Source organism: Lygodium microphyllum, chromosome 2 (assembly GCF_053477565.2).
Source record: "Lygodium microphyllum isolate KBCC chromosome 2, Lygodium_microphyllum_v1.1.10, whole genome shotgun sequence".
Taxonomy (NCBI): domain Eukaryota; kingdom Viridiplantae; phylum Streptophyta; class Polypodiopsida; order Schizaeales; family Lygodiaceae; genus Lygodium; species Lygodium microphyllum.
In genome coordinates, this window is record NC_141136.1 from 179,994,153 (window position 1) to 180,019,221 (window position 25,069).

At 39.0% G+C, this 25,069-nt stretch overlaps 1 protein-coding gene across 1 annotated transcript; it reads right to left on the bottom strand.

Moving 5' to 3' along the window:
- Nucleotides 1–22,468: 22,468 nt before the first annotated feature.
- LOC148040666 (alpha/beta hydrolase 1-like) lies at nucleotides 22,469–23,917 on the bottom strand. Its single transcript, XM_087660832.1, has one exon. The coding sequence runs from the start codon at nucleotides 23,875–23,877 to the stop codon at nucleotides 22,756–22,758; it is 1,122 nt and encodes a 373-aa protein (XP_087516958.1). The 5' UTR covers nucleotides 23,878–23,917; the 3' UTR covers nucleotides 22,469–22,755.
- Between the last annotated feature and the right edge of the window lie 1,152 nt (nucleotides 23,918–25,069).

Here is a 25,069-nt window from a genome sequence, read left to right on the forward strand (position 1 = left end):
AAGAAGAAGTCACTACTCCCATACGCATTAGGCAAGAGCAACAATGGAGACAGTTATCAAAATTGGAGAAAAAGAAACATCATGTATTGCAGTCTTAGACCATGGCTCGGAGATAGACGTCATGGCAAGGAGTCTCTATGAAAGTGGGAGATGGCCCATAGATGTTGATCTAGGTTGGCGAATGAGAGTTGCAAACAACTCTTCTGGAGAGTTATATGCTGCATGTCCTAATGTGCAAGTAACTATTGGAGACATAAAAGACAATTTTTACTTTTTTGTTTAAGACTCTTGTAGTTACCCTATCATTCTTGGGCAACCTTACATTTTTGAAGCCCGCTTGGAAACAAAAGCTCTTGATGATGGTTCTTCCTATGCTCGAGTCCGAAGCAAGGATAATTAACGAGCTATCCAATTTCTTACTATGTGTCTTAACCATCATTGAAACAGAGATCGACTGCATGATTATCCTGTGCCTCCTAATGCCCGATAATTCAAGGGTTTTTGAGCTGCACTCCTGTAAAAGGAGGCTATGGCAGTGCCTCATGTAAAAAGATTAAACCTCCTTATGCTATAGAAACTGTCTCTCTAGCAAATCTGTATGTATGTACAGCCAATAGTATGGGCTGCTATAAGTCTCTTCTAGCCATGACTAAAGCTGAAAGAAAATATTTATGTCATGTAAAAAGGGAGCTAAAAAGTTATTCCATGATGGTTGCAAAAGAAGATATTTCGGGCATTTTTTTTGGATTGATTACTACTGACACATTGGCTGAAATATATGCAGCTGCTCATACATAAAATTAGGCTATCAGTCCATAGAAGTATGTACATTGGATTTTTATCAAACAATTTAAGAATTTGTTGAGTAGGAAGACATTGGTTTACTCAACAAGGCTGAAGCGCAAGTGGAGAAAAAATACAAGACAGTGGATAAGAAAGTCAAGCCTGTGGCAATCCCACTGTCTCTGAAAGTGAAGGTCTGGTTGATAGGGCGAAAAATCAGCCAAGTCTTCGTGATCCTTCCAACATTGGTCACAAATTCACATATGAAAGTATAAAAGAGCTCAAAATAGGTGAAAATTCTTTCCTTTCGCCGCTAAAAAACACTCTTTTATGCAAATGTTAATGAGACATGAAAAAGCTTTTGCATTTCAGCCAAGTGAAATAGGCTGTGTGGATCCAAATATTGTGGCTCTTATGGCCATTTTTACGGTTCCACATGTGCCTTGGAACCTCAAGCCCATTCCCGTTCCAAGGGCATATTTTTACGGTTCCACATGTGCCTTGGAACCTCAAGCCCATTCCTGTTCCAAGGGCACATTTGCCCAAATTATTGGAACTTCTAAATGAGAAGATTAGAATGAAGATCTTATAACCTTCTTCAGCACCTTACTCAAATCGATGGTTTACCGTACCCAAGAAAAATGGATTTTTACGATTCATCCAAGATCTACAACCTGGAAATCATGTCACAATCCGAAATGTTGGTTCGGGTCCAATTGTTGACGAGTTTGTTGAAGCTTTTGCAGGTAGAGAAATTTATTCTATGGGCAACCTATATTCAGGATATGACCAATTTCAGCTTTCATTAGAAAGCCGAGACATTACCACAATGAAGACACCTCTTGGATTGGTCCACATGTGCACTCTACCACAAGGTGCAACAAACTCCATAGCCCATATGATGAATGCCATGCACAAAGTCTTAAGGGACTTTATTCCACAACTTACTCTTCCATTTTTTGATGATGTGCCTATCAAGGGATGTGAAGTCAATGAAAAGAATGAGGAGCTTGATGAAGATGGTTGTAGAACATTTGTAGTTAACCATATTCATGATTGTGACAGGATTTTGACAAGGCTAGAAGAGATACATCTTACCCTTTTTGGAGCTAAGTCGATTTTTGGAGTAGAAGAAATCCTAGTGGTGAGACATCTGTGTGGTCCATATGGACGTAAACCTTCACCAATCAAGATAGACACCATCAGCAAAATGAAAAAAAAATGCACAAATATTTTAGAGGTGAGAAGATTTCTTGGTGCATGTGTATTCTATCTCATATGGATACCACATTTTGCTCATGTAGCCAAAAATCTCTATCAATTATTAAGAAAAGGCCAAAGATTCTCAAGTTGGGGGAAAGATCATACTCTCACTGTACGCAAACTAAAGAAGTTGTTAATTTTAGCCCCCACTCTCAAAAGGGCTGATTATTCAAATGGTCAACCCATCATCCTTACTGTGGATACAAGTCCCATTGGGATAGGATGGGATGTTGGCCAAGAAGACCTTGAAGGTAATAGGTATGCAATTCGTTTTGGAGCAAAGGTTCTCAATGAATGTCAAAGAAGATATGCACAAGTAAAAAGGGAATTGTGGGGAGTTGTAACAATATTAAAGTGTGATCGTAAATACTTTATAGGTGCTTCTGCAGTGGTAGAAACTGATTGTCTTCCACTCTTGGGCATGATTGCCAACTGCTCTACACCCGGCATTGCTATACTAAGTTGGATTGCATATATTCAATCTCTCAACCCCAAATTAAAGCATATTGCAGGAAAGGCGAATCCAGTTGTTGTTGACATGCTATCACGTGCAAGATATGACAATGAAGAAGAGCTTATGGAAGAAGATGAAGCTAAAGAATCTATACTTGCTGAATTTTCATTCCATGGCTGCTAAAAGTAACTTTTTAGCTGTTGCTATATATACAAACCCAATGTTGAATATTACAGGTGAAGCTGATCTTTTTAATGGTATAGCATTAAGTACAGTAAGAACAGGAAAATGTACTACTGTAAATCAACATACAACAACAAAGATCAAAGATTTATCTATGAAAGAAGGGTGGTCAACTAGAAGGCAACATGCTCATTGCATTGCTCAAGTTCTAGTTCATTTCCTTAAAGAATATTATGAATAGGATTGGTTGAAGATCGGCCAATATTTGAGCACAATGAAGAAGGAGGAGTCTTGGATTGATGAAGAGTTCAAGCATATTAAGAGGAAAGCTTATGACTTTTTTCTTAAAGAAGGGCATCTATGGAAGCACGCAAAGAAGAAGAAAGGAGTGCATGTCTGAGTTTTAGGTAACAAAATATTGCAACAACATGTAATGAAGGAATTTCATGAAAGCCTATGGGCTGGCCATAGAGGCATATAGGGAACCTTTAGTAAAGTCAAAGAAAAATTTTGGTGGCAAAACATGTATCGGGACATAGCACATTTTGTTGAAACATGTTATGTGTGCCAGATGTATTCTATGGTCAAGCATCGAGATGGGTTACAATCAACTTATCCTTTGTCTATACATTATAGATGGGTTATTGATCTTATAACTATGCATACAAAAATATAGAATATGTGATATTTAGTGCTTGCAAGAGAGGATCTAACCAATCAAGTTGAAGGCAAAGCCTTAACAACCAAGACCACTCAAGTTATTTATCGTTTTTTGCTTGAAGAAGTGTTTTGTAGATATGGTTGTGTAGGTGAAGTAACTGCAAATAGAGGAGAGTTGGATGCTGATGAGGCACACAACTTCTTTGCTCAATTGGGTATTAATTTGGCTTTAACATCAGCCTACAACCCTGAAGGCAATGGGAAAAGTGAGAGGGCATCAACCTATTCTCAAAGCTCTAGCAAAGTCTTGTAGAGGAAAGATAAAAGAATGGCCTAAAATGCTACCTTTTGCATTATGGGCTGACTGGACTACTCATAGTACAGTGATTGGCTATATTCTAGCTGAACTTATGCATGGACAACAACCAATTATGCCAATTGAAGAATCTATTCTCACATGGAGTCTTCTACCTTGGGAGGAAGGCATCAGGAGAGAAGAGTTGCTGACTTTGTGCATATGGCAGCTAGAAAGAAGGCCTAAAGATGTTCAAGCAGCTATTGAGAAGCTAAAGATAGCAAGACTAAAGAACAAAAGAATATTTGATAAGCGAGATCGACTTTGGCCAAGAGCAATTCAAGAAAACGACTGTGCGCTTGTTTATGAGAGCAACGTAGACAACATTAATAGTAACAATTATCTTCATATTTAGAGCTAATTTTAAAAATGTGTACTTTTTTTTTCAACATAAATTAATTTTTTAAAAATGTATACGCACATTGTTTATTAAAATAAACAAAGTAATGGGGACATTACACTTGTCAGTTTGGCAAGTAGTCTAGATTTCTAGAGAGAGAGAGAGCGTGTGTGTGAGTAGCTATCCTTTGAAAATGATCTATTTCAATATTTGGAATCCACGTCAGAATGTCTATTTGAGTGGGAAATGCAAGTTCTGTATCACTTTCATTGATGATGTTAGTAGGATGACATGGGTGTATTTCTTACAATATAAATTTGAAAACATTTTGGAGTTTAAGGCTATGGGACAGAAAAGAAATTTGAGGGCTATATAAAATGCCTGAGATTAGATAATGGTGGAGAATATATATTAAATGAGTTCTCTTACTATTTGAGAGACCATGGGATTAAAAGACCCATCTTACTTGTTGTTGATTGAGCTATAGAGATATTGTCCTCCATGGACCTGAAACGAAATCAACTCATTAGTTTTCAGCATACCCAACTAGGTTGGGACATCCAAGCCACATCTTTACTTTGTCCCCTAAGACATCCATTCTATAAGGTTTTGTTTCAACCAAATCCAATCTTTTTCTTACATCTCTTCAACTTGATTAATATGAAAAATGGTTAAAAGAGTCTCACGGTGTTGATACAAATTGGTAGGGATAGATATAATAACGATGAACCTAAAGCTAATGGAATAGAAAGTGAAAAATTTTACCTTCATCTTGGCACTTGAAATAGAACATCTTCATTATAGAGTGTTGTAATATCAACTTTTTAGCAAGCACTAATGGATACGACAATGATAATATATTATAATTAGAAGAAAGGAAGTACTTTGATTTATGGAAGACAAAAATATTTACCTAGTAATAGATAAAAATATTTTATTATTCAATTTTTAGTCTATTAAAATATTAAAAACATTAACCTAGTAATAGATAAAAGTATTGGTGATATTGTGTATCATATCAACTTTAGGACTAAGAGGATTTCATGTGTGCAGGATGCTTCAAAGAATATGAATGATACAACTTTTTACTTTATATTAGCTATTGGGAGTATTTTTCTCATCATACCCTCAACTATGATTCTTAATAGCACTATCAGGTTTCAATATCCTCGATTGTGATTCTTAATAGCACTATCAAATTTCAATACCTAAATGGTTGCTTGATGTCATGGGATGATACTACTCATGCTATCATATCCTAGCAAACCTCTTAAGATCTCTCTCTTTGATTTGTAGGAATAAATAGAAAGTACTTGACTCTATTTCTTTCTCTGAAAAACTCTGATTCTAATGTAGACTAACTTTATGATTGAAGCATCACTACATTATTGATGCCTTATCCTTGTATATCTTTCTTCAAATGTAATATATCTCACGTTTCACACAAAAAAAGACCATCAAAATAATCCTTGTGATTATAGATCTCCTTTACTCTACAGCATATGATCTTATTTATTATTTAAAAATATTTTAAAGAGTACAGTATGATGTTATACAAAGTCCTCTATATGAAATAACATGAACTTTTGACAAGTCAATGGAGTTAGATAAATCAATTATTAGTGGAGTCATTAGTAGTCAAATTCTTATATGAAACCTGTGATAATAGATATGATTATTCAATATCTCTTTAATCTTTTTCTATAGTTCAAAATAATAGAATATATTATTTAGTAAAGATAAACTATATTTTGTAACTCTTCAAAAAGATACTCTCTCTAAAATAAAAATATTTTAGTGAATTGATAGAATGATTAGAAAATAAATTATTAAAAATATATATTATCTCAAAAATATATAACTATTCAATATCTCTTATATATTTTTAAAGCTCTTAAAGAAGATAGAATTCCTATAGCAAATATATACTAATGCAATATCTATTAAAAAAGATAGTCTCTTTTGGATCCAAATTATGTAATGATAGATAGAAAAATAAGTAAAAGAATAGCCCAAAAATTTTGAAGCTTTAAGGACAATGGTCACATGTGACTTTGTGATAATGTTATGATCTTTATTTTAAGTAAGACCTTGCACCTATTGAAAAAATTCTTAAAAATTTTCATACAATTATTTTTAGCTAAAAAGGCTTTAAAACGACTAAGAAAGCAGAAAAAAGTCACCAAATGATGACCTAACCCCCCCTATTCATGCCATATCATGATAGCCTATTTTTTGGTGATTTTTTTGTGCTTTCTTGGGGTTATTAAGGTTTCCCCTTTGTGAGGTGTCCGCTAGTCTCAATCCACGGCACACCTTTTAGTAGTCCATCAGTAGGTTTTCCCGTTGTCGTGATGTTATGAGGACACAGTGTGAAAAAGTATGGAATGCATCATCATTCGACTTCTCTATTGATCTAGAGAGTTAATGTGATCTGAGCCATTAGTACTAGTATGAGTTGCATGGATTATCTAAAAATACTAGATTTTTGGATAATTTTAGTCTATTTTTGATATTATTTATTGTAAAAATATGAAAAAGTTAGAAAAAGCTTCTAGATTAGGATGGCATGCAAAAAGCTAGTTGCTTTTTCAGCCAATTAAGAGATTTTTCATAAAAAAGACAGATTGACAAAGTCGCGCGCGTCGTGATCACTGTAAATAGGCTGAAAACTGTAGATTGAACTGAAAGAAGAAGAAGGAGTGATCTGAGAGATCCGTGATCAGTTGTCCTAGGGTTTTACCCCCCTTTCGGAGCCAACAGAGCCATCAGATTTGGGTTCCGGGCAGCAGAGTAGGAGGTGATTTTTCTGATCTCAACGTTTTTGGTCTACGAAGGAGCTCCAGGAGAACTAATGCTTGGAGATTGCTTTTGAGTAGTGCAAAGATTCTAGGCACTTTTAATACATATTGAATCAATTCATTGTGATTTGTTTTTATCGTGTTTATCACTTGGGTATTCTCATCTAAAAGAATGACAAGAAGAAGTGTGGATCAGCCTAAAGCTACAAATTAGCCACCTCTCGAGCATGTTATGGAAGAGGTCAGTCAAGAGCAAAAACAGGGTAACAAACAAGAGGGCAAAAAGAAGGGCAAGCAGCCAGGATATAAGTTGCAATCTGACATTGAGATAGCCACAGATCTTAAGAAGGTTCTTGAAGAATGGATCTTAAATAGTCGGGTGGAATTTACCTTGGGAGAGGTGCTTGGCATTGCCAAGCGAGAATTTCATGATGAGATCATTGTCATAATTAAAAGGAAGCGTCAGTTTCTTGGTGATACCACTAGTGCATTGCTGCAATTTGAAGAGGAAACTGGTTTGTTGGATATTTGGGCTGAATATGAGCATGAAGTAAGTACTAGATTATCTATGCAGGATGCTACTAATCAGTGGTGGACAGCATGTGGAAAAGAGAAGAAAGTGGCTGAAAATGCATTGTCTTGTAGCAATATGCATGGTGGAGTAAGGCAAATGCAACAATATGGAGAAGAGACTCTAGGATTTATTCCTCGAAGTCACTACACAAGAAATCATTGGGCTAGAGCTACCACTGAAACAGTAGTGAAAATAGGGGAGCGTGAAACTCCTTGTGTTGCTTTATTTGACCATGGGTCTGAGATAAATGTCATTGAGTGGGGACTGTATGAAAATGGTACATGGCCTGTGGACACTGATCATGGTTGGCATATGAGGGCTGCAAATAATTCTTCAGGGGATCTCTATGCTGCATGTCCTAATGTAAAAGTGACAATTGGTGATGTACAAGAAGAGCAACACTTCTTTGTGCAAGATAATTCCTCATATGCAGTGATTTTGGGATAGCCGTATATTATAGGTGTGCGTATGGAAACAAAGGTGCTTGATGATGGTCCTGCTTATGTAAGAGTCAGAAGCAAGGATGGGAGAAAAGCAGTCCAATTTCTTACTGTTTGTGTTAATCATCCTAGAAATCATGATACGCTTCGAGAGTTTCCTTTGGTTCCAAATGCAAGGGAATTCAAAGACCTGGATTTTCATTAAGCACTGCTGTAATGCGGGGCTACAGTAGTGTTGTTCAGAGGGTGTACTCGCCTCTTGATGAAATGAAGCATGTGTTTACTATTGGTAATTCTCAGTTTACAGCAAGCAGTTCATGTTGGTTTAAGCCTATATGGAAGCTATGTGTAGGGCTGAACGCATATCTATGAAATGGGCTATTAAGAAACTGAGATCATTGGGCGTGTTAGCTAAAAATGATGGTACTTTAGGCATCTTTTATGGGCTGAATATTATAGACACTATGGCTAAAATTTCAGCAACTATACATGCAGAAAATGAGCTGAAAATAGAGTGTTGTCAGTATGTTCTTTGGATATGTATGATGTTATAGCATTGTTTGCTCACCAGGAAGGATTACAATGGGCCGAAGCACTTGTGGAGACAAAGTATAAGACAATTGACAAAAAGGTAAAACCAATTGCTTTGCCACTTCCACCAGAGAGTGAGGGTATGTATGAAAAAGTGTCAAGGCAGCCAAGCTTATGGGATCCTAAAGATATAGGTCATTAGTTTACATCTGAAACATTACAGGAATTGAAAATTGGTACAGAAGGGTTTCTTTTGCCTGCTGAGAGAAACTGTTTTATGCAGATGTTGGCTAGACATGGGAAGGCATTTGCATTTCAGCCAGGTGAAATAGGTTGTGTGGATCCAAATGTTGTCCCTCCTATGGTCATATTTACTATGCCACATGTACCATGGAACTTGAGGCCTATTCCAGTGCCTAAAGTTTACTTGCCAAAGCTGATGGATTTGCTAAATGAAAAGATTTGCATGAAGATTTTGGAGCCTTCTTCAGCCCCATACTCAAATCGTTGGTTTATTGTGCCCAAAAAGAATGGGGCTTTGAGATTCATTCAAGACATGCAACTGGTCAATAAAGTGACCATAAGAAATGTGGGTGCAAGTCCTGTGGTTGATGAATTTGCAGAGGCTTTTGCAGGCAGAGCGATCTATTCTTTGGGTGATCTTTACTCGGGTTATGATCAGTTTTAGCTTGCAATTGAAAGCAGGGATATCACAACCATGAAGACTCCTTTGAGGTTAGTACAGATGTGTACTCTCTCACAAGGTGCAACAAACTCAGTGGCACACATGACAAATGCTATGAATAGGGTACTCAGGGATTTTATACCACAATTGACTATGCCCTTCTTGGATGATGTTCCAATCAAAGGGTGTGCAGTGGATGAAAACTTATGAAGAGATGGATGCTCATGGATGCAGACAGTTTGTTGCAGACCATATTGTGGATTGTGAGAGGATTTTGACACGTCTAGAAGAGGTGCATTTAACTCTTTCTAGAAAAAAGTCTGTCTTTGGAGTTGAAGAGGTTTTGATTGTTGGGCATATGTGTGGGCCTTATGGGCGAAGGCCATCACCAGCAAAAATAGATGGGATTGATAGAATGCAAGATGTATGCACGAATGTATCAGATGTGCATAGATTCTTGGGTGTTCTATTTGATATGGATTCCTCACTTTGCACATGTAGTCGATGCTCTTTATCAGTTCTAAGGAAAGGTCAAAAATTTCATTGGGAAAGGAAGCATAAAAAAGCAATGAAGAAATTGAAGCAACTCTTAAAATTTGCTCCTATGTTGAGAAAGGCTGACTATTCACATGGAAAGCCTATCATTATTGCTGTTGATACAAGCCCAATCAGGATTGGATTGGCAATTGGGCAAGATGATGAGGAAGGACAAAGATATGCAATTCGCTTTGGTGCTAAAGTATTGATTGAACGATAGAGAAGATATCCATAGGTTAAAGGAGAATTACGAGGAATTGTGACATCCCTTAAATGTAATAAGGAGTATTTTATGGGTGTTCATGTAGTCATTGAAATCGATTGTTTGCCGGTATTGGGTATGATTACTAGTTGTGCTACTCCGGATATTGCTATACTCCGGTGGATTCAACATTAGGAACTTCGTCTTTACTCGCGCTCGCATTAGCCACACCCGATGTTCCATTGGTAGTGGCAACTCCCGCAACCTCGGGCACTCCTGTATCATTGGCAATACCCGTTGCTTGACCGGTTGCGTTCGTTCCCATGGTTTTTCCACTTCGTCGCTTAGGAGCTATCCTCCACGAGTGGTTCGAGAAATAGGGAAGGTGGAATAGATTTGAGATGAGAGAGCGTAAGAGAATATGGCTTAGTTGAAGATCGAGACAAGGGATTTGAGCTAACTCTCTCTCTCTCTCTCTCTCTCTCTCTCTCTCTCTCTCTCTCTCTCTTTAGCTTCTTCTCGCAGCCTCTTGAAGGAGTATCCTTCTTTCTCTCTTCTTCTCTCTTGCAGCCTCTCGGGGTCTCCTTATGTCTCCCTAAGTGCCCCCCATGCCTCTTATTTATAGTGAATTGGAGAAGAAGGGTTGTGGCTGAGAGGAGGAGCTCTTTGTGGAGGGGGATCTTGGAAAGATCAGTGATTTGATGCTCAAATCATAAATCTGATGGTTCCATTGGCTCCGAAAGGGAGGTATAACACCAAGACACTTGGTTAGAAAGCTCTTTGTTCACTCCTTCTTTTCTCTGTTCGAAGTGCTGTCTACTACCTGTAGACTGTGATCGCGGAGCGCGCGATTTCGCCAGTCACTTTTTTTTATTTTTATTTTTATAAAATCTTCAAACTAACCAACACATCACTTGTTTTTTTCTTTTAAATGACATCTAGTTCTAGAAATCTCCATATCTCTATAAAAAATAATAAGTTAAGGATAATGTCTAAAATATCTAAAATATTCTAGTCTTGTCCAAAAGTCTAATATTCTTAAACCATCCTTATTACACACATTAACATTAGTGATTAATATAGCTCATATCTCTTGTTCACGTTATATCTTCCATGAAGGGTGGCTACGGTCCTTGTTAATTCATAAGAAATATCGAGTTATGACTCTCAGTTTTATTTATTTATTTATTTATTTATTTATAGTTAGTTATTAATGTTAGTTAATTTTTTTTCTTTACTTAGTAACCTTACTAACTTATTAATTGACTAACTAACTTTTGAACTAACCAACTAACTTTTATTGCTTGGGAATATTACACCCTTCCCCTTAAGACCATTCACACTTAGCTTCCTTATCCCCTCCACCCATCATAAGGAGGATTGAATCCCCTTCCCTTTCCCCTCAAGACCATTCACACTCAACTCCCCTTATCCCCTCTAGCATAAGGAGGATTCACATGCTTATACTCTCAATACCCCCCCTTAATGCCAAGTGGCATTGGATTATGACAAGATGCCCCCCCGCTTAATCCACAATAATATGCATTTATAAATCAAGCTACAATAAGATGCAATTATTTATGCAAAGTTAGTGAAAGAATTGAAATTACAAACTGTTCCTACGCATTATTGCATTAAAGCAGCATTCTTAGGCACAAGGTATAATGGAACACAAGAGGTGCATGATTTAGAAATTCAAATTGGTGAATACACTGAAAGAAGGATTTTTCTAGTTGTACCATTACAGTCCAGTGATATTATCTTAGGTATGCCTTGGCGTCATCAGCATAATCCTGATATAGATTATTCCATGCATTCAATTAACATTCATTTTCAAGGAAAACATATTACATTGTATGGTATGCATGTGTCTAATGCTTTTACACTGCTTACTCATACTCAAGCTAAACGTGCATTACGTAAAAGTAGTAAATCTTATCTAATTTGGGTGAATGAACGGCAAGCTAAAGAAAAACATATGCATCCCCGACTTCGAAATCCATCTCCAAGCCAAAATGATGCACACATTGTTCTCTAGGCATAAAGAATTCCTTGCACAATTTAAAGATTGTTTTGCTGAAGACCTACCACCTGGATTACCTCCTTCACATCCTGAAGACCACAAAATCGATTTAATTCCTGGTACACAACCACCTTGTAAAGCACCATATAGTTATAACCAGATAGAGTAGAAAGAAATCCAAAATCAAGTTGAGGAATTATTAAATAGAGGATTGATTAGACCTAGTAGTTCTCCATTTGGTGCACCTGTTTTGTTGGTAAAGAAGAGTCCAAAAAAGAGTGAGTTCTTTCAAACAGAAATTGAATATTTAGGTCATATTGTATCATAAGAAGGTATTAAAGTTGACCCTAAGAAGATAGAAGCAATATTGAATTGGCCAATACCTAAAAATGTGCATGAGTTACGTTCTTTTCTAGGTCTTGCTAGTTTTTACAAGAAATTTGTGCGAAATTTTTCATTACTTACTTTGCCTTTGACTAAACTTTTAAAGAAAGGTATTGTTTATCATTGGTCTGATAATCAACATAAATCTTTTGATTTATTAAAACATGCATTAACCCATGCTCCTGTATTACAACTACTTGATTTTAATAGACCCTTCTTTTTAGTAGTTACTGATGCTAGCGGATCTAGAATAGGAGCCGTACTTATGCAAGATAATCATCCCATAGCCTATTCTAGCTGTAAATTGAAACCCTCCGAACTTAAATATTCCACATATGATAAAGAATTATTAGCTGTTGTACAAGCTTTAAGACAATGGAAACATTACTTAATGGGTTCTGAGTTTATGATTAAGACTGATCAACAAAGTATTAGACATTTACTTAGTCAACCTCAAATATCTGACCGACATATCAAATGGGCAGCTTTTATTCAGAGTTTTCATCCCCTTATCCAATATCAACTAGGTAAAGAAAATGTAGTGGCCGATGCATTAAGTATAAGACCAACCATTCATAATATCTCTGTTATATCATTTGATTCTTTGACCCCTATGAAAGATACTTATCATCAGGACATTACTTTTCTTTCTGATTGGAATAAATTAGTCGGAAATAACTGGATTCCTATTGATTCACTGTCTTATAATGATGGATTCATGTTTTATGAAAAGAGATTATGTGTTACAGTTCCATTTAGATCTTTTGTTTTGAATGAGATTCATTGTCCTTCATATCAAGGTCATAGAGGTATCATATCTACTTTACGTACATTGACTGAAGATTTTTATTGGCCACATATGGACACTGATGTATCTAACTTTGTTTCTGAATGTTTGGTTTGTCAAAGAGTTAAGAGACATCATGGTAAACAGTATGGATTACTTATGCCTTTATCTATTCCATCAAGACCATGGGAACAAATTTCTATGGATTTTATTACTGGTTTACCTAATACTAAAGCTAACCATGATATGATTTGGACTGTAGTAGACAGGTTTAGTAAACAAGCATATTTCATTCCATGTAAGAAAAATTTAACAGCATCTCAGGCAGCACAATTGTTTTTGAAAATTATTTTCACTAATCATGGATTACCAAAAGTTATTATTTTTGATCGAGATTCTAGATTTTGTAACAACTTTTGGATTACTTTGTTTGCTAACCTAGGAACAAAGATTGATTTCTCATTTGCATTTCATTCTGAAACTAATGGACAAACAGAAGCAACTAACAGTACTATTTTAGATCTTTTACATGCTTACACTATTTCTAAACCACAGACATGGGACACACATTTACATTTACTGCAGTTTGCATGTAACAATACACCACACACATTTACAAAGAAAGCACAGTTTGAAGTGATTTATGGTTATAGATTGTCTACACCTGTTGCATCTTTATCAAATAGAATTCAGAGTGCTGATGATATTGCTAATATGCACGCTACTATTTTTTATGAGGTTAAAGACATGATTGCCAAAGCCCAGCAATTGTATACAAAACAAGCCAATAAGAAAAGACAGGCCATGAATTTCAAAGTTGATGACTATGTTTGGTTGAGAATAGAAAAACGTAGATTACAAAGTGTAGATAAACACCCAGTTGTGAAATTAGCACCTAGATTCTATGGACCATTTAAGATCATTCACAAAATCAGTTGTGAAATTAGCACCTAGATTCTATGGACCATTTAAGATCATTCACAAAATCAATGACAATGCATTCAAGTTAGAACTACCACCTCACTGGAAAATTCACAACACATTTCACATTAGTTTATTACGACCCTTTAGAGGCCAATTACTTGTACACCCTATTTATGAAAACCCACCTTTGTTAGATGAAGAGACTAAAATACTTGAACCTGAAGCTATCATAGATATTGATTTCATGACCACTAGAACTGGACGTAGATATTTGGTCAAGTTTAAAAACCATCCTGTTGAGGAAGCCCAATGGATGCACGCTAGAGACTTAAATGCTTTCCCCACTCTGTTAGCTCCACATTGAGCTAATAGCAATTGAGGACAATTGCTATCCCACCCCGGGGGTATGATACCAGGAGGCATATTTCACGGTGGATTCCGTGCCACGGTGGATTCCGTGAGGTTTTACGGTGGATTCCGTAAACTTTGTTGACAGGGGCTCATACACAAAGTGGATTCTTTGTGCAAGAAGTTGATGGGGATGCCTATCCTTTTCGGGCGTTTCATTAATTTAGTGTGTACATGGGTGATTCCATAGCGGGTGATTCCGCAAAATACATATTAAATTAATAAACGTTTATGAGTTTAGAGTACGCACTCATGATAAATTAAGGTTAGGATTGATTTCTAACCAGTTGATTTATTTATGTAGCTGAAGACTGCTAGGTATTCACTTTTGTCGGTTTAATTGTAGTATTTTACTAACGATTGTGAATGCCTCAGTTGATGTGTAGAGATAGCAGCAGTGGCGGAGGAAAGCATGGGAGGATAGCATGTATTCGAGTTATCACTTATATTTTGATGGGGGCATACCTTAGGCATGGCGCCTATATTTTGTCGCGCCTATTTATTGAGGCGTTGGATATTTATTTATTATTTTATATGCGCATGGGCGCACGATTATGATATTTGTATTTGGACATTGTATTAGGTATGCCTGAATTTTTGGGTGCCCGTCCATTAGCTTTATTTCTATTTTGTGCTAAAGCAAACTCAAAAGCCAAAAGCGTGCTATTTTGTAATTTGGGCTATTATTTGAGCTTGAAGATGATTAATACATAAAATACATGCTTTGTGGAGCGCTCACACAAGGCATGGGGGGAGATTGCACCCAATTGGTCTCTTGTTCATGTCATGCATGCTTTCTACCTTGAGTTTTGTGCAAAAAGTAGAGTTCTTTTGTTCTTGGGGACCTTCTGGCATTCACTACGCGAGTATACAGCATCCCATCTGCGCACCAAGATTAGGCTACATAGGATTACTCCCCATCTTGTATTATGTAAGGCCTTATGGCCTCTATCCTCCATATGTAATAGCTAAGTGTATATGATTCGGACTTCTATGTTGTAGCATGACTCCATATTTGCTTTATCGCAGTAGCACTTCTCAATTTAAGTTCTGTTATTTTCTTTATCAATGCAGTGCACATTTGTGTTAATTAATGTCATGAAAGTACTTGTTTGCAAAGTCTTGTCATTATTTTGGGATCGATTGTCTAACTTCTTTGACAGCAGGAATTGTCTCTTAGCCCTGTGTGGCTCTAACTGTGGTAGGGCTGCATCTGCAGCTCTGCCACAAATTTTCTTTTTCCTGCAACCGTCGGTATCAGCATCAGAAAATAATTTTGCAATCGTCGATATTAGCGTCGAAAATTCCTCTATAACCGTCGCTATTTTCGTCGCTAATTTCGTTGGTATTAGTGTCGCTATTAATAACGACAAAATTAGCGACGAAAATAGCGAGGCAAATAGTGATGGTTTTGTAGCAACGCTAATAGAGACGACGGGGATATTTTTCATATATAAAGAAAACGTTGTTATAAACGTCGTTATAGCATGTATATGTTGTAGTGCTCTTACGTTATATCAACTTATCCTCTATGTATCGTATTATTGACGATATCTCCATGGAATATTTTTTATTACTCTTCTTGTCATTTTCTATCAGGTAGTGATGGCAAGGGCAAAGCAAATAGCAAGGAAAGTTTATATAGAGAGCAAGGATAGTGAATAAGAGGCCATGCCATTAGAGGTTTTACAAGCTATTGTCCCTCCTAAGATTCCTCCTACCCCTGGTTTTCCCCAGTCTCCTGCCATGCAATTGAGGCAATCAAGTGTAGAGATTGTCTTCTCCTCTTGCCCAAGGCAAGGTCCACGTGGTTAATGACCAACCCTATGATCTTGCTAGATAGTCCTCTCCCACAACTACCAAGGTTCCAATCTCTCTTAGAGCACCCAATCAGTGAACAAATCAATATAGACCCTATTCTGCTCAAGGAAGTGAGCCTTTCAAGCCAAGGAGAAAGTGAAGATCTAGGTTGTACTATATATAGATGTGATTTAGTGAGATAAGGAACACCTAGAGAGCTTTATAGCATGTCATTCCAAAGACAACTTTTATCAAAGTTGTCAAGGATGTTTTTGATAGATTGTCAAGAGTGTTAACTAAAATTGGCTTGCGAAAGGAATGGTAGCTTGTAGCAATTCTTTGTCTTTATTAGGAGGTAGTTGAAGACTTTGTTATTAACTTTATGAATGATGCTTACATTGTTGTTGCTCATGCTCATAGGATCACCTTGATGAATAAAGATTTTAGTATGGTTAGCAAAATCAAGTATTGATAAAAAAGCCTTTGACATTTGAGAGCAGATTTTAAAGGCTATTTTTGAAGTGCGAAAAAGAACTTGAGATTCCATAAAATACCAAAATTTCATGCAAAATAAAATGGTTACAGATTGATGAGATTGAGTTTTCCTAGATGGAGTTTGATGCTAGGAACCCAACGAAAGTCTCCGTTCGTCGATCGGAGTCCGTTTGATTCCCCATTTAATCTTTGCAAGGTTTCATGTTATGAAGCAACTATATGATCTGGGAGCCACAAAGTGCATCGCGGTGTCGTCGCGTTAAGAGTTGAAGGTCTACCACCGGGGCTTTCAGTGCAAAAGAAGAGTTTAGGATTCAAGATTTAGAAAGGAAAAATGGATTGGGTTTTAATAAGATTCAGGATTTAGAAATAATTTAGGTACGGAAGAGGAGTTCAAGCCTTCTCACTTTGTACTTAGCATACATGAACAGAAGGAATAAGACTAATTTGATTACATCAAATGCTTCAGGATGCATACATCATTTTATAAAGGATATTTTCATATTTCTAATTCATTTATGAATGTCAAAAGCAAGCTCTAATGGCATTTCTTTCATGTACATAGATGAATTTCAATCCTTTGGGTCAAGTATATTGTTGATAGAATCAAATACATCCAAAATTTGGGCCAAAGATACATGAAATGAATGGGAAAAGAATAATTTTAGCTTCAGCCCTGTTTTAAAACAGAAAATTCCAGCCCATAAACAAATTCAAAATGAGTGCATAAACTCAAGAAGAAGCACTTTTGATCTTCTATGAACAATGTCCTGAAGAAAAGAGGTCATTTTCCTCTATTACAACCATAAAAAACCCATGTTTGCTCATAAAAATAGATCAAAATAGTGGGCTGCCCTGTTTATGACTGGTTATTTCAGCCCATAACAGTCCATAAGTCTTCAATATCCTCACCCTTTGCTTGCCCCAAAGTCACTCAAGTACTTGGGCACAAGTCGGGCTTCATTGGACCAAGAATAAGGTAGAGAAGATAAGAGAAGTCGTGCATAAGAGCAGGCTGAATCCTCTTCTCTCAGATTTCCCCTCTTTTATAGACAGTTTCAGCATGCATTTTTGTCAGACCAAAGAGGCAGAGAAGTGGAGCTCTCACCATGTTTACATCTTCAGTAGTTGGGCCTGTTAATCTTCAGTTTGCATGCTCCATTTCATGCATCTCAGCTCCAGCTTTCTTCCAGTCCCCCTCAATCAGTGCAGCCCGCATTTTGCGCCGAAAAATGCGGGCTACTCTCTGCTCTAACCCTGGTCACTTTTTGACCAGCCTAGGTCACTTACTGGTCACCTAAGTCAGTTACTTTTGGTTCCATGTGGACCTAGTGGACTTTTGACAGTTTTTGGCAACATTTTTTGGGTTTTGTTCATATTTTTGTACCTGAATTAATGTGATTTATCCAACAGACTGTCAATTACTTCTAGATGTCCAAGTTATAGGTTACCATAGACTTATTTTTCATAAATGTACATGGTATATCTGCAAATTATATGCTAAATACAAAAGAACTTGTATAACTAAGGTAGATATTGGATAACAATGCTTGAATTTTGTATGCAAATATCTCATATAATTCCTAGTGAAACTCTTTTGAGTTCATAAGAATCCCATGATTTATATCATGAACAGTAAACTCTTTGACATTCACCCCCTCCTAACCTGCACATCCTCCGGCATGTGCCATTTCATAAGATTACAGGTCAAAGAGGGTCTTCTTCTTCATCTTCATTCCCTAAGTCTTTTTCTTCCTGCATGTCTTCAAGTAAAGGGCTTGTATCAAAGTCATCAAGTTCATAAGTTTAAGATTCTCTTCGTTTGAAGAGTTTGATTCGTTTCCCAGCTATTAGAGTCTTTATCATGGTCCCATCCATTTCAGCCAAAGAGTAAGTAGCATTATGATGTACTACTTTTACAACATATGGTCCAAACCATCGCTTGGCTAACTTCCTTTGAGCACTATGTTGATTGTCCAAGCTGCTATCATAAACAAGAACCCAGTCATTCTCTTGAATAGCTCTTGGATGGAGTCGATGGTGCTTGTCAAACCTCTTCTTATTCTTTAATCTTGTTGTTTTTAGCCTTTCAATGGCTATTTTAATATCTTTTGGCCTTCTTTCAAGTTGCCTTATGCGTAAAGGCAGCAATTCTTCCCTGTTCATGCCTTCATCCCAAGGCAAGATACTCCATGTAACAATGGATTCCTCAATAGGCATAATAGGTGGCTGTCCATACATGGGTTCAGCTGGCATATATCCTGTTACTGCACTATGGGTTGTTCTATCAGCCCATAATGCGAATGGTAGCATTTTAGGCCATTCCCTCAACTTTCCTTTGCATGATTTTGCTAAAGCTTTAAGAATTGGTTGATGGCCTCTTTCACTCTTACCATTGCCTTCAGGATTGTAGGCTGAAGTAAGGGATAGCTTAATTCCCAATTGAGCAAAGAAATGGCGAGATTCATCGGCATCCAATTCTCCTCTATCAGCAGTTACTTTAGCAACACATCCATACCTGCAAAATACTTCTTTAAGTAAAAATCTACAAATAGCATGAGTGGACTTTGTTGTCACGGCCTTTCCTTCCACTTGATTTGTGAGATCTTCTCTAGCAAGTACTAGATATCTCATGTTCCAAATTCCTATAGGCATGGTTACTAAATCAATAACCCATCTATAGTGAATAGATAAAGGATAGGTAGGCTGAAGCCCATCTCTATGCTTTACCATAGAATACATTTGACAAACATGACAAGACTCAACAAAATGCTCAATGTCTTTATACATGTTTTGCCACCAAAATTTCTCTTTTATTTTGGCAAAAGTATCCCATATGCCTCTATGACCAGTCAATAGGCTTTCATGGAATTCTTGCATGACCTGTCTTTGTGTCTTTTTGTCACCTAAGACACGAACAAGTGCCATTTTGCTAGATTAACCTCCTATCCAAAAATTATTCAAAGCCCTCCGTGGACGTGACTTTGCTTTCGAAAACCCTTCGACATCTTTGGTGATACTTTGCTTTCGAAAACCCTTCAGCCTCTATTTCAGCCTCTTCTACAATTCCAGCTGCATCTACTTCAGCTCCATCAATGACTGCTGCGTCAAGTACTTCAACAGAGGATCTAAAGCAGATTTTGCAGAATATGTCCATGTATATGCAGCTCCAAAATCAGTAGACACAATTGTATATGCAGCAGCAGCAACAATTGCATCAACAGCAGTTGTCTCAGCAAAGGCAACTCTATTCGGAGCAGGAGAATGCAAACAGCGCAACTAAGGCTATTGAAGCAGTTGAGAATGAGAAGAAGCTATTTGACGGGCATAATGTTTCAGCATATTTGAAGACATATGAGATCAAGATGGGGTTTTTTGGAGTTCCAGCTGGACTTATGAGTAAGTACTTCCTTCGTCTTGTCACACCCGCTTTGAGGGCAAAAGTGACTGATCTTTTTATTCAAAATACACATTGGCAAGATTTTAAGAAGGCCTTGAAAGAAGAATACTTCCTTGAGGACTTTGGTATGGCTACTCGGCGGTCATTCCGAGAGTGGGTCTACATGCCAAACAAAGGTCTAGATGCTTCAAAGTTGATTCGAGAATTTGAAGAGAGGTATAGTCAGCTTGATGCCATTGAACAAAGAGCATTGGATGTTGAAAAAGTTGAGCTTTTCTTGCAAGCTGCAGATCCTGCTCTTCAAGAAGAATTGGGTGAGCTTCTTGAGGATCGCACGAAGCCTATGGGTCTTAAAACTGATTGGCAGGATGCTCAGGATGCAGTCTCGACTTTGACCAAGAGGAGGATATGGAAGACTCGCCTATAGAATGGTTCCATGACACCTACACCATCATCAGCTCCTATGCCTGCTTCTATCCCTGTTATTTCTTCTCCTCCTCAGCCAGTTTCTTGGCCTATGCCAGTGCCTACTGTTTCCACTCCACCTATTCCTCCTGTTCCATGACCGATGCCTACACCTTCTGCTCCAAAACCATCCGCTCCATCGGTGCCTACTTCTCTTGATGACATAATCAAAGGCGTAACAGATTTGACACTAGAGTCAGTTAAAGCGGAGTTGGTGGGAAAATTGAAAGAGCAGTTTGCTTCGACTGCGCCTACTACTTCTTCTAGTGCTCCTACTGCACCTAGGAGTGCTCCTAGTGCAACTAGGAGAGATTGGAGATGTATTTGGTGTCGGCTTGTGGCAGAGGTGTTGAGGGCAGTCCATAGGAGGTACCCAAATCCTGAGGGTCAGCGATTCTCGGATGATTGGGGACGTACAAAAGTGAGGGATATGCTTCACAACAAAAGATTCCACCTCATGACACGGGCCAGGGACTCACTGCAGAGGCTGGAGGAGGGGCGTGGAGCCTATAGCCAACCACCTATGTGCCACCGCATAGAGTGGAAGAAAGCCAAGAAGAAAGCAGCTAAGAAAGTGAAGAGTCGCCAGCACGCAGAGGCGCGACGGATCCAAATGGAAACAATGGGATCGTCGCATTACGGATCGGGCGACAGAGAGTCATGGGAGGCAGAGTTTGTAAGTATATTTTGATTTTTAGTTTTTTTAAATTTATATTTCTTTCAATTCTTTATATATTTTAGTCTAATATATTGTGACTCATAATTGTTTGTATATCTCTAAATGTTTTGCAGACTACCATCATTGGTAGGACACCTACTCCTAGAGAGGTAGGTTACCATCGAGGCCATAACCGCGCAGCCACATGGCTTCACTTTTATGAGGAGGGTCTCATCATTGAGGACCAATACAACTGGGACATGAGGATTCGACAGCCAGATGAGGTATGTTTTTCTTACTTTCCTATTAAAAGGATAGCTAATTATAACTTTTTCTCCACCTTGTCTATGTAAGCAACCCTGATCTTTTGTGTGTGTAGGCGAACCCGGATGTGGAGCATAGCGAGGAGGGGGATAGCGATGCTAGTAGCCATGGTGGTACTAACGAAGATGTTTCCTCTTCAGATTCATAGAGGAGCACCATACCTCCTCATGAGGCATTCTTTTCTTGTATATGTATAATATCTCTTTGAGCCTACTGCTTGCGGCCACGCTTTAGGTCGCAAGCACTTAAACTTCCCTTGTAAATGCTTTTGATATATAATGAATACATGGACTTTTATTTTCAATTCTCGTGCCCGTAAGATACATTGTCTTTTTCCCAAATACACAATCTGATGTATGGGAGGGGGAAAAAAAAACCAGAGCTCTGATTTTTTTTTTCAAGTTTTGTTTTGTGCATCTATCAGCGCGTTTAAATTGCAGATAATTCGCATTTATACGCGCGTCTATAATGCAGACTACACGCGCTTATACATGCGTTTCATAATTCAAATTAAAAATAAATAAATATATTTTTAAAAAAATTACATTTTTTGTTTTCCGTTCGCGTCTATCAGTGCTTGTAAAAGCGCGTCTACCAGCGTGTCTATATGCGCGTGTATATGTGCGTCTATTGCGTGTCTATTTGTGCGTGTAAATTCGTTGATACATGCGATTATAGACGCGAAATGGTAGACGCACAAATAGACGAGCGGATAGACGCGCCCGTAAGAATTTCTCTATATTCAAAAATTGCATCTAAATGTGCGTCTGAGGCCTTTTTGTTGTAGTGAACAAGGTATGGGAGCACAAGGGTTACGTAGTGGACATGTGGAGACCGTAAATTTTGTCCACAAAAAGTGAATGCACGAAGCCTCCCATCGTCGATGTCAATAGCCCAGCCGATTAATGCTAGAGAGTAATAATGCCAACGGTGTGGAGGCCTAATGAGTGCAGATTATATAGAGAGACGATAGAGCATCCACTAATCGCATATGATTTTCGCACTACAAATTTCTCAAAGCAAAGATGGCTTCTCCTGCTGGAATGGGTAATGTGTATGTAGACTGCATATACACTGTTAGGTAGGAGCAGCAGAAAGAAGAAAGAACAAATCGTGAGCAGACTTGTGAGTTGAATACAACCTAATAATATATAATCGGACAGCACCAGACGGCACTCTTGGGTGCTGAGATTTATTGTGATGGACAAGCTGTTATATGCAGCACTCAGAAATTCAAAGCAGAATCCATGGAGGGGGTTGATCTGTGTATTTTCAATTGTTATAAGGAAATACACTCCTCCATGAACGTGGCCATCTTGTTGTGGGAGTACTCCATGTGGTCTTGCACGTCGGGAAACAGCAGCATGTGTCCGATGTCCTTGTACTCCACCAGGCGAGCGTCCTTGCCGGCCTTCTTCAGGGCCTCGACGTACTCGATCTGCCGGCTGTGGAGCACGTCCTTGGCCCCCACGACCACCATGCTGGGCGGGAAATACTCCAGCCCGGCGATGTCCTCCGGCTCCGGGCAGCGGCAGAACGGGTGGTCTCGGCTTGCCCCCTCCGGCAGCGAGAAGCTCCAGAAGGTGTCCGTGTCTTGGAGCGTGAGAGGGTCTCCACAAGCCTGCGTCGCAGACCGGATCTCGGACTCGGACCGGGCTTCGCCTCCGAAGAAGGGCACCACCGGAAACAGGCCTTTCAGCTTGAGCGGCGACAGGTCGTACTCGTTGGCCCTCGCGGCCATGTAGTGCACGATGGTGCCGCCGGCGCTACCCCCCATGAGGAAGCAATTCGCGACGTCCGCGTACTCCATCCATGGCTCCCCTGGCGGGCTCGAAGAATCGCCTGCAGCTGCCTGCAGGGCCGCCGCCGCATCATGAATTATGGCCTGCTGCTGGATCCATCTCAGGGCTAGGAATGAGTCCTCGAAGGCTATGGGGAGCTTGTGCTCGGGCGCGAGGCGGTAAGCCACGGAGATGACGAGAAGCCCGAACTTGCGGCTGATGCTGCTGCAGAGGTTGTGGAAGATGCTGGACGAGGGCTGGAAGGCGACGAAGCCGCCGCCATGGAAGTAGACGAGAACTGGCAGCTTCTTCTTCTTCTTCTGATCTTCGGGAAGGATTCCTGGTGCGGCAGCGGCATCAGCTGAGGAAAAGGAGGAAAGGGAAGCAGGCGGCAGGAAGAGGCGCGCCCAGACGCCCGTGGCCTCGTCCAGCACCACGTCCTTGCTGCCCAGTGCAGGGTCCGCCGGCATGTCCGGCCACAGGGGCTTGTCCGTCCTCACCACGCTGCCATCGCTGAAGAGCTGCACCCCTCGCACCTCGCCTCGAAGCAGCTGCGCCGCAGGAGCTCCTTGGACTGGTTGCTCCCCCATGGCTGACTGATATCTCGATTCAGAACCCATTGAAGATTTGGTTACTGCAGAACTATATTAGATATTGGATCTAGAGGAACGGTCCCTGTGCCATTCTTATTCTTAATTCCTTTGTTGGTGGTACGTTTTTACGACGGTCCCACAAGTCTGAGGCTGAGAATCGTCGCCTTTTGTTTTATGACGGCCGAACTATTTCTGGTGGATCAATTATTGCGATTATCGTCGCCTTGCGTATCGCTCGGCCTCATTGTCGCTTCATGGCCTTCATCGATTCGTCTCGCAAGTTGCTGCCACCTGTGCCCTTATAAAATACATCCGGCGTAGCGGGCCCTTTCCACGTTTGTCGCTGGTGGTTGCACTTCGCCCTCACACTTGGACCTTACATCTAACTTCAAGGAACCGAATCATGCCAACAAGCTTGCAGGAGTGTGCGGGTGTGTACATGGGTGCTTCGCTATACCTTCATTCAAGCCTTTCTCCCAAAAAAATTAAAAAACCCTTCAAGGAACCATTAAGGCTCTATGAGAGATGAGGAAAGACAAGTATCTCTCTTTCTATTGCTACTTATATTGGAATCTTCTCATGGAGTAGAATCTAAGAGCACTCACATGCACCAAACACATATAGAGACACATCAAGCACATGTGAGGGAAGTCTCACAACAATTCTAGCCACCCAACATGGTGTTCTCTTTGTTTCCTTTTGCGTTGTTTCATTAATTTTGTTCAATTATTATGTGCAGAAAGGAATCGTTGGATGCATGTTGCCTCTTTTACTATTACATTGAAAACTATCAGTTAATCAAATTCATAGGAGCTTGAAACAGAGAGTGGCTCTTACAATGGCCAGATTGTCTCCAGCATGCATATGCTTGTCTCCTTTGTTTGAAAAAGTTCACAAGCTACAAAGGATTTGGTGTTGTAGAGTTTTGGTGTCAATTTAGTGAACTTGCAAGTACTTTGCGGTAGTTCCCGTTACAAAGTGAAAATATGCACATGAAAAATTAAGTTACATTATGCTTTATCTTGCAAATGTGACTTAGGCCCATTTGTTAAACACATATTCTACTAAAACACAGGTTTTAGTATAGTATCGAATGGCCAATCCAATATAATGGAGTTCCTATGCAATTTGTTAGCATTGCCCTTTAGTACATATGCTTATACAATGGTGTGGTGTGACAAGGTGGTGCAGGCCTCAAAGAAATTACCCACAATTAACC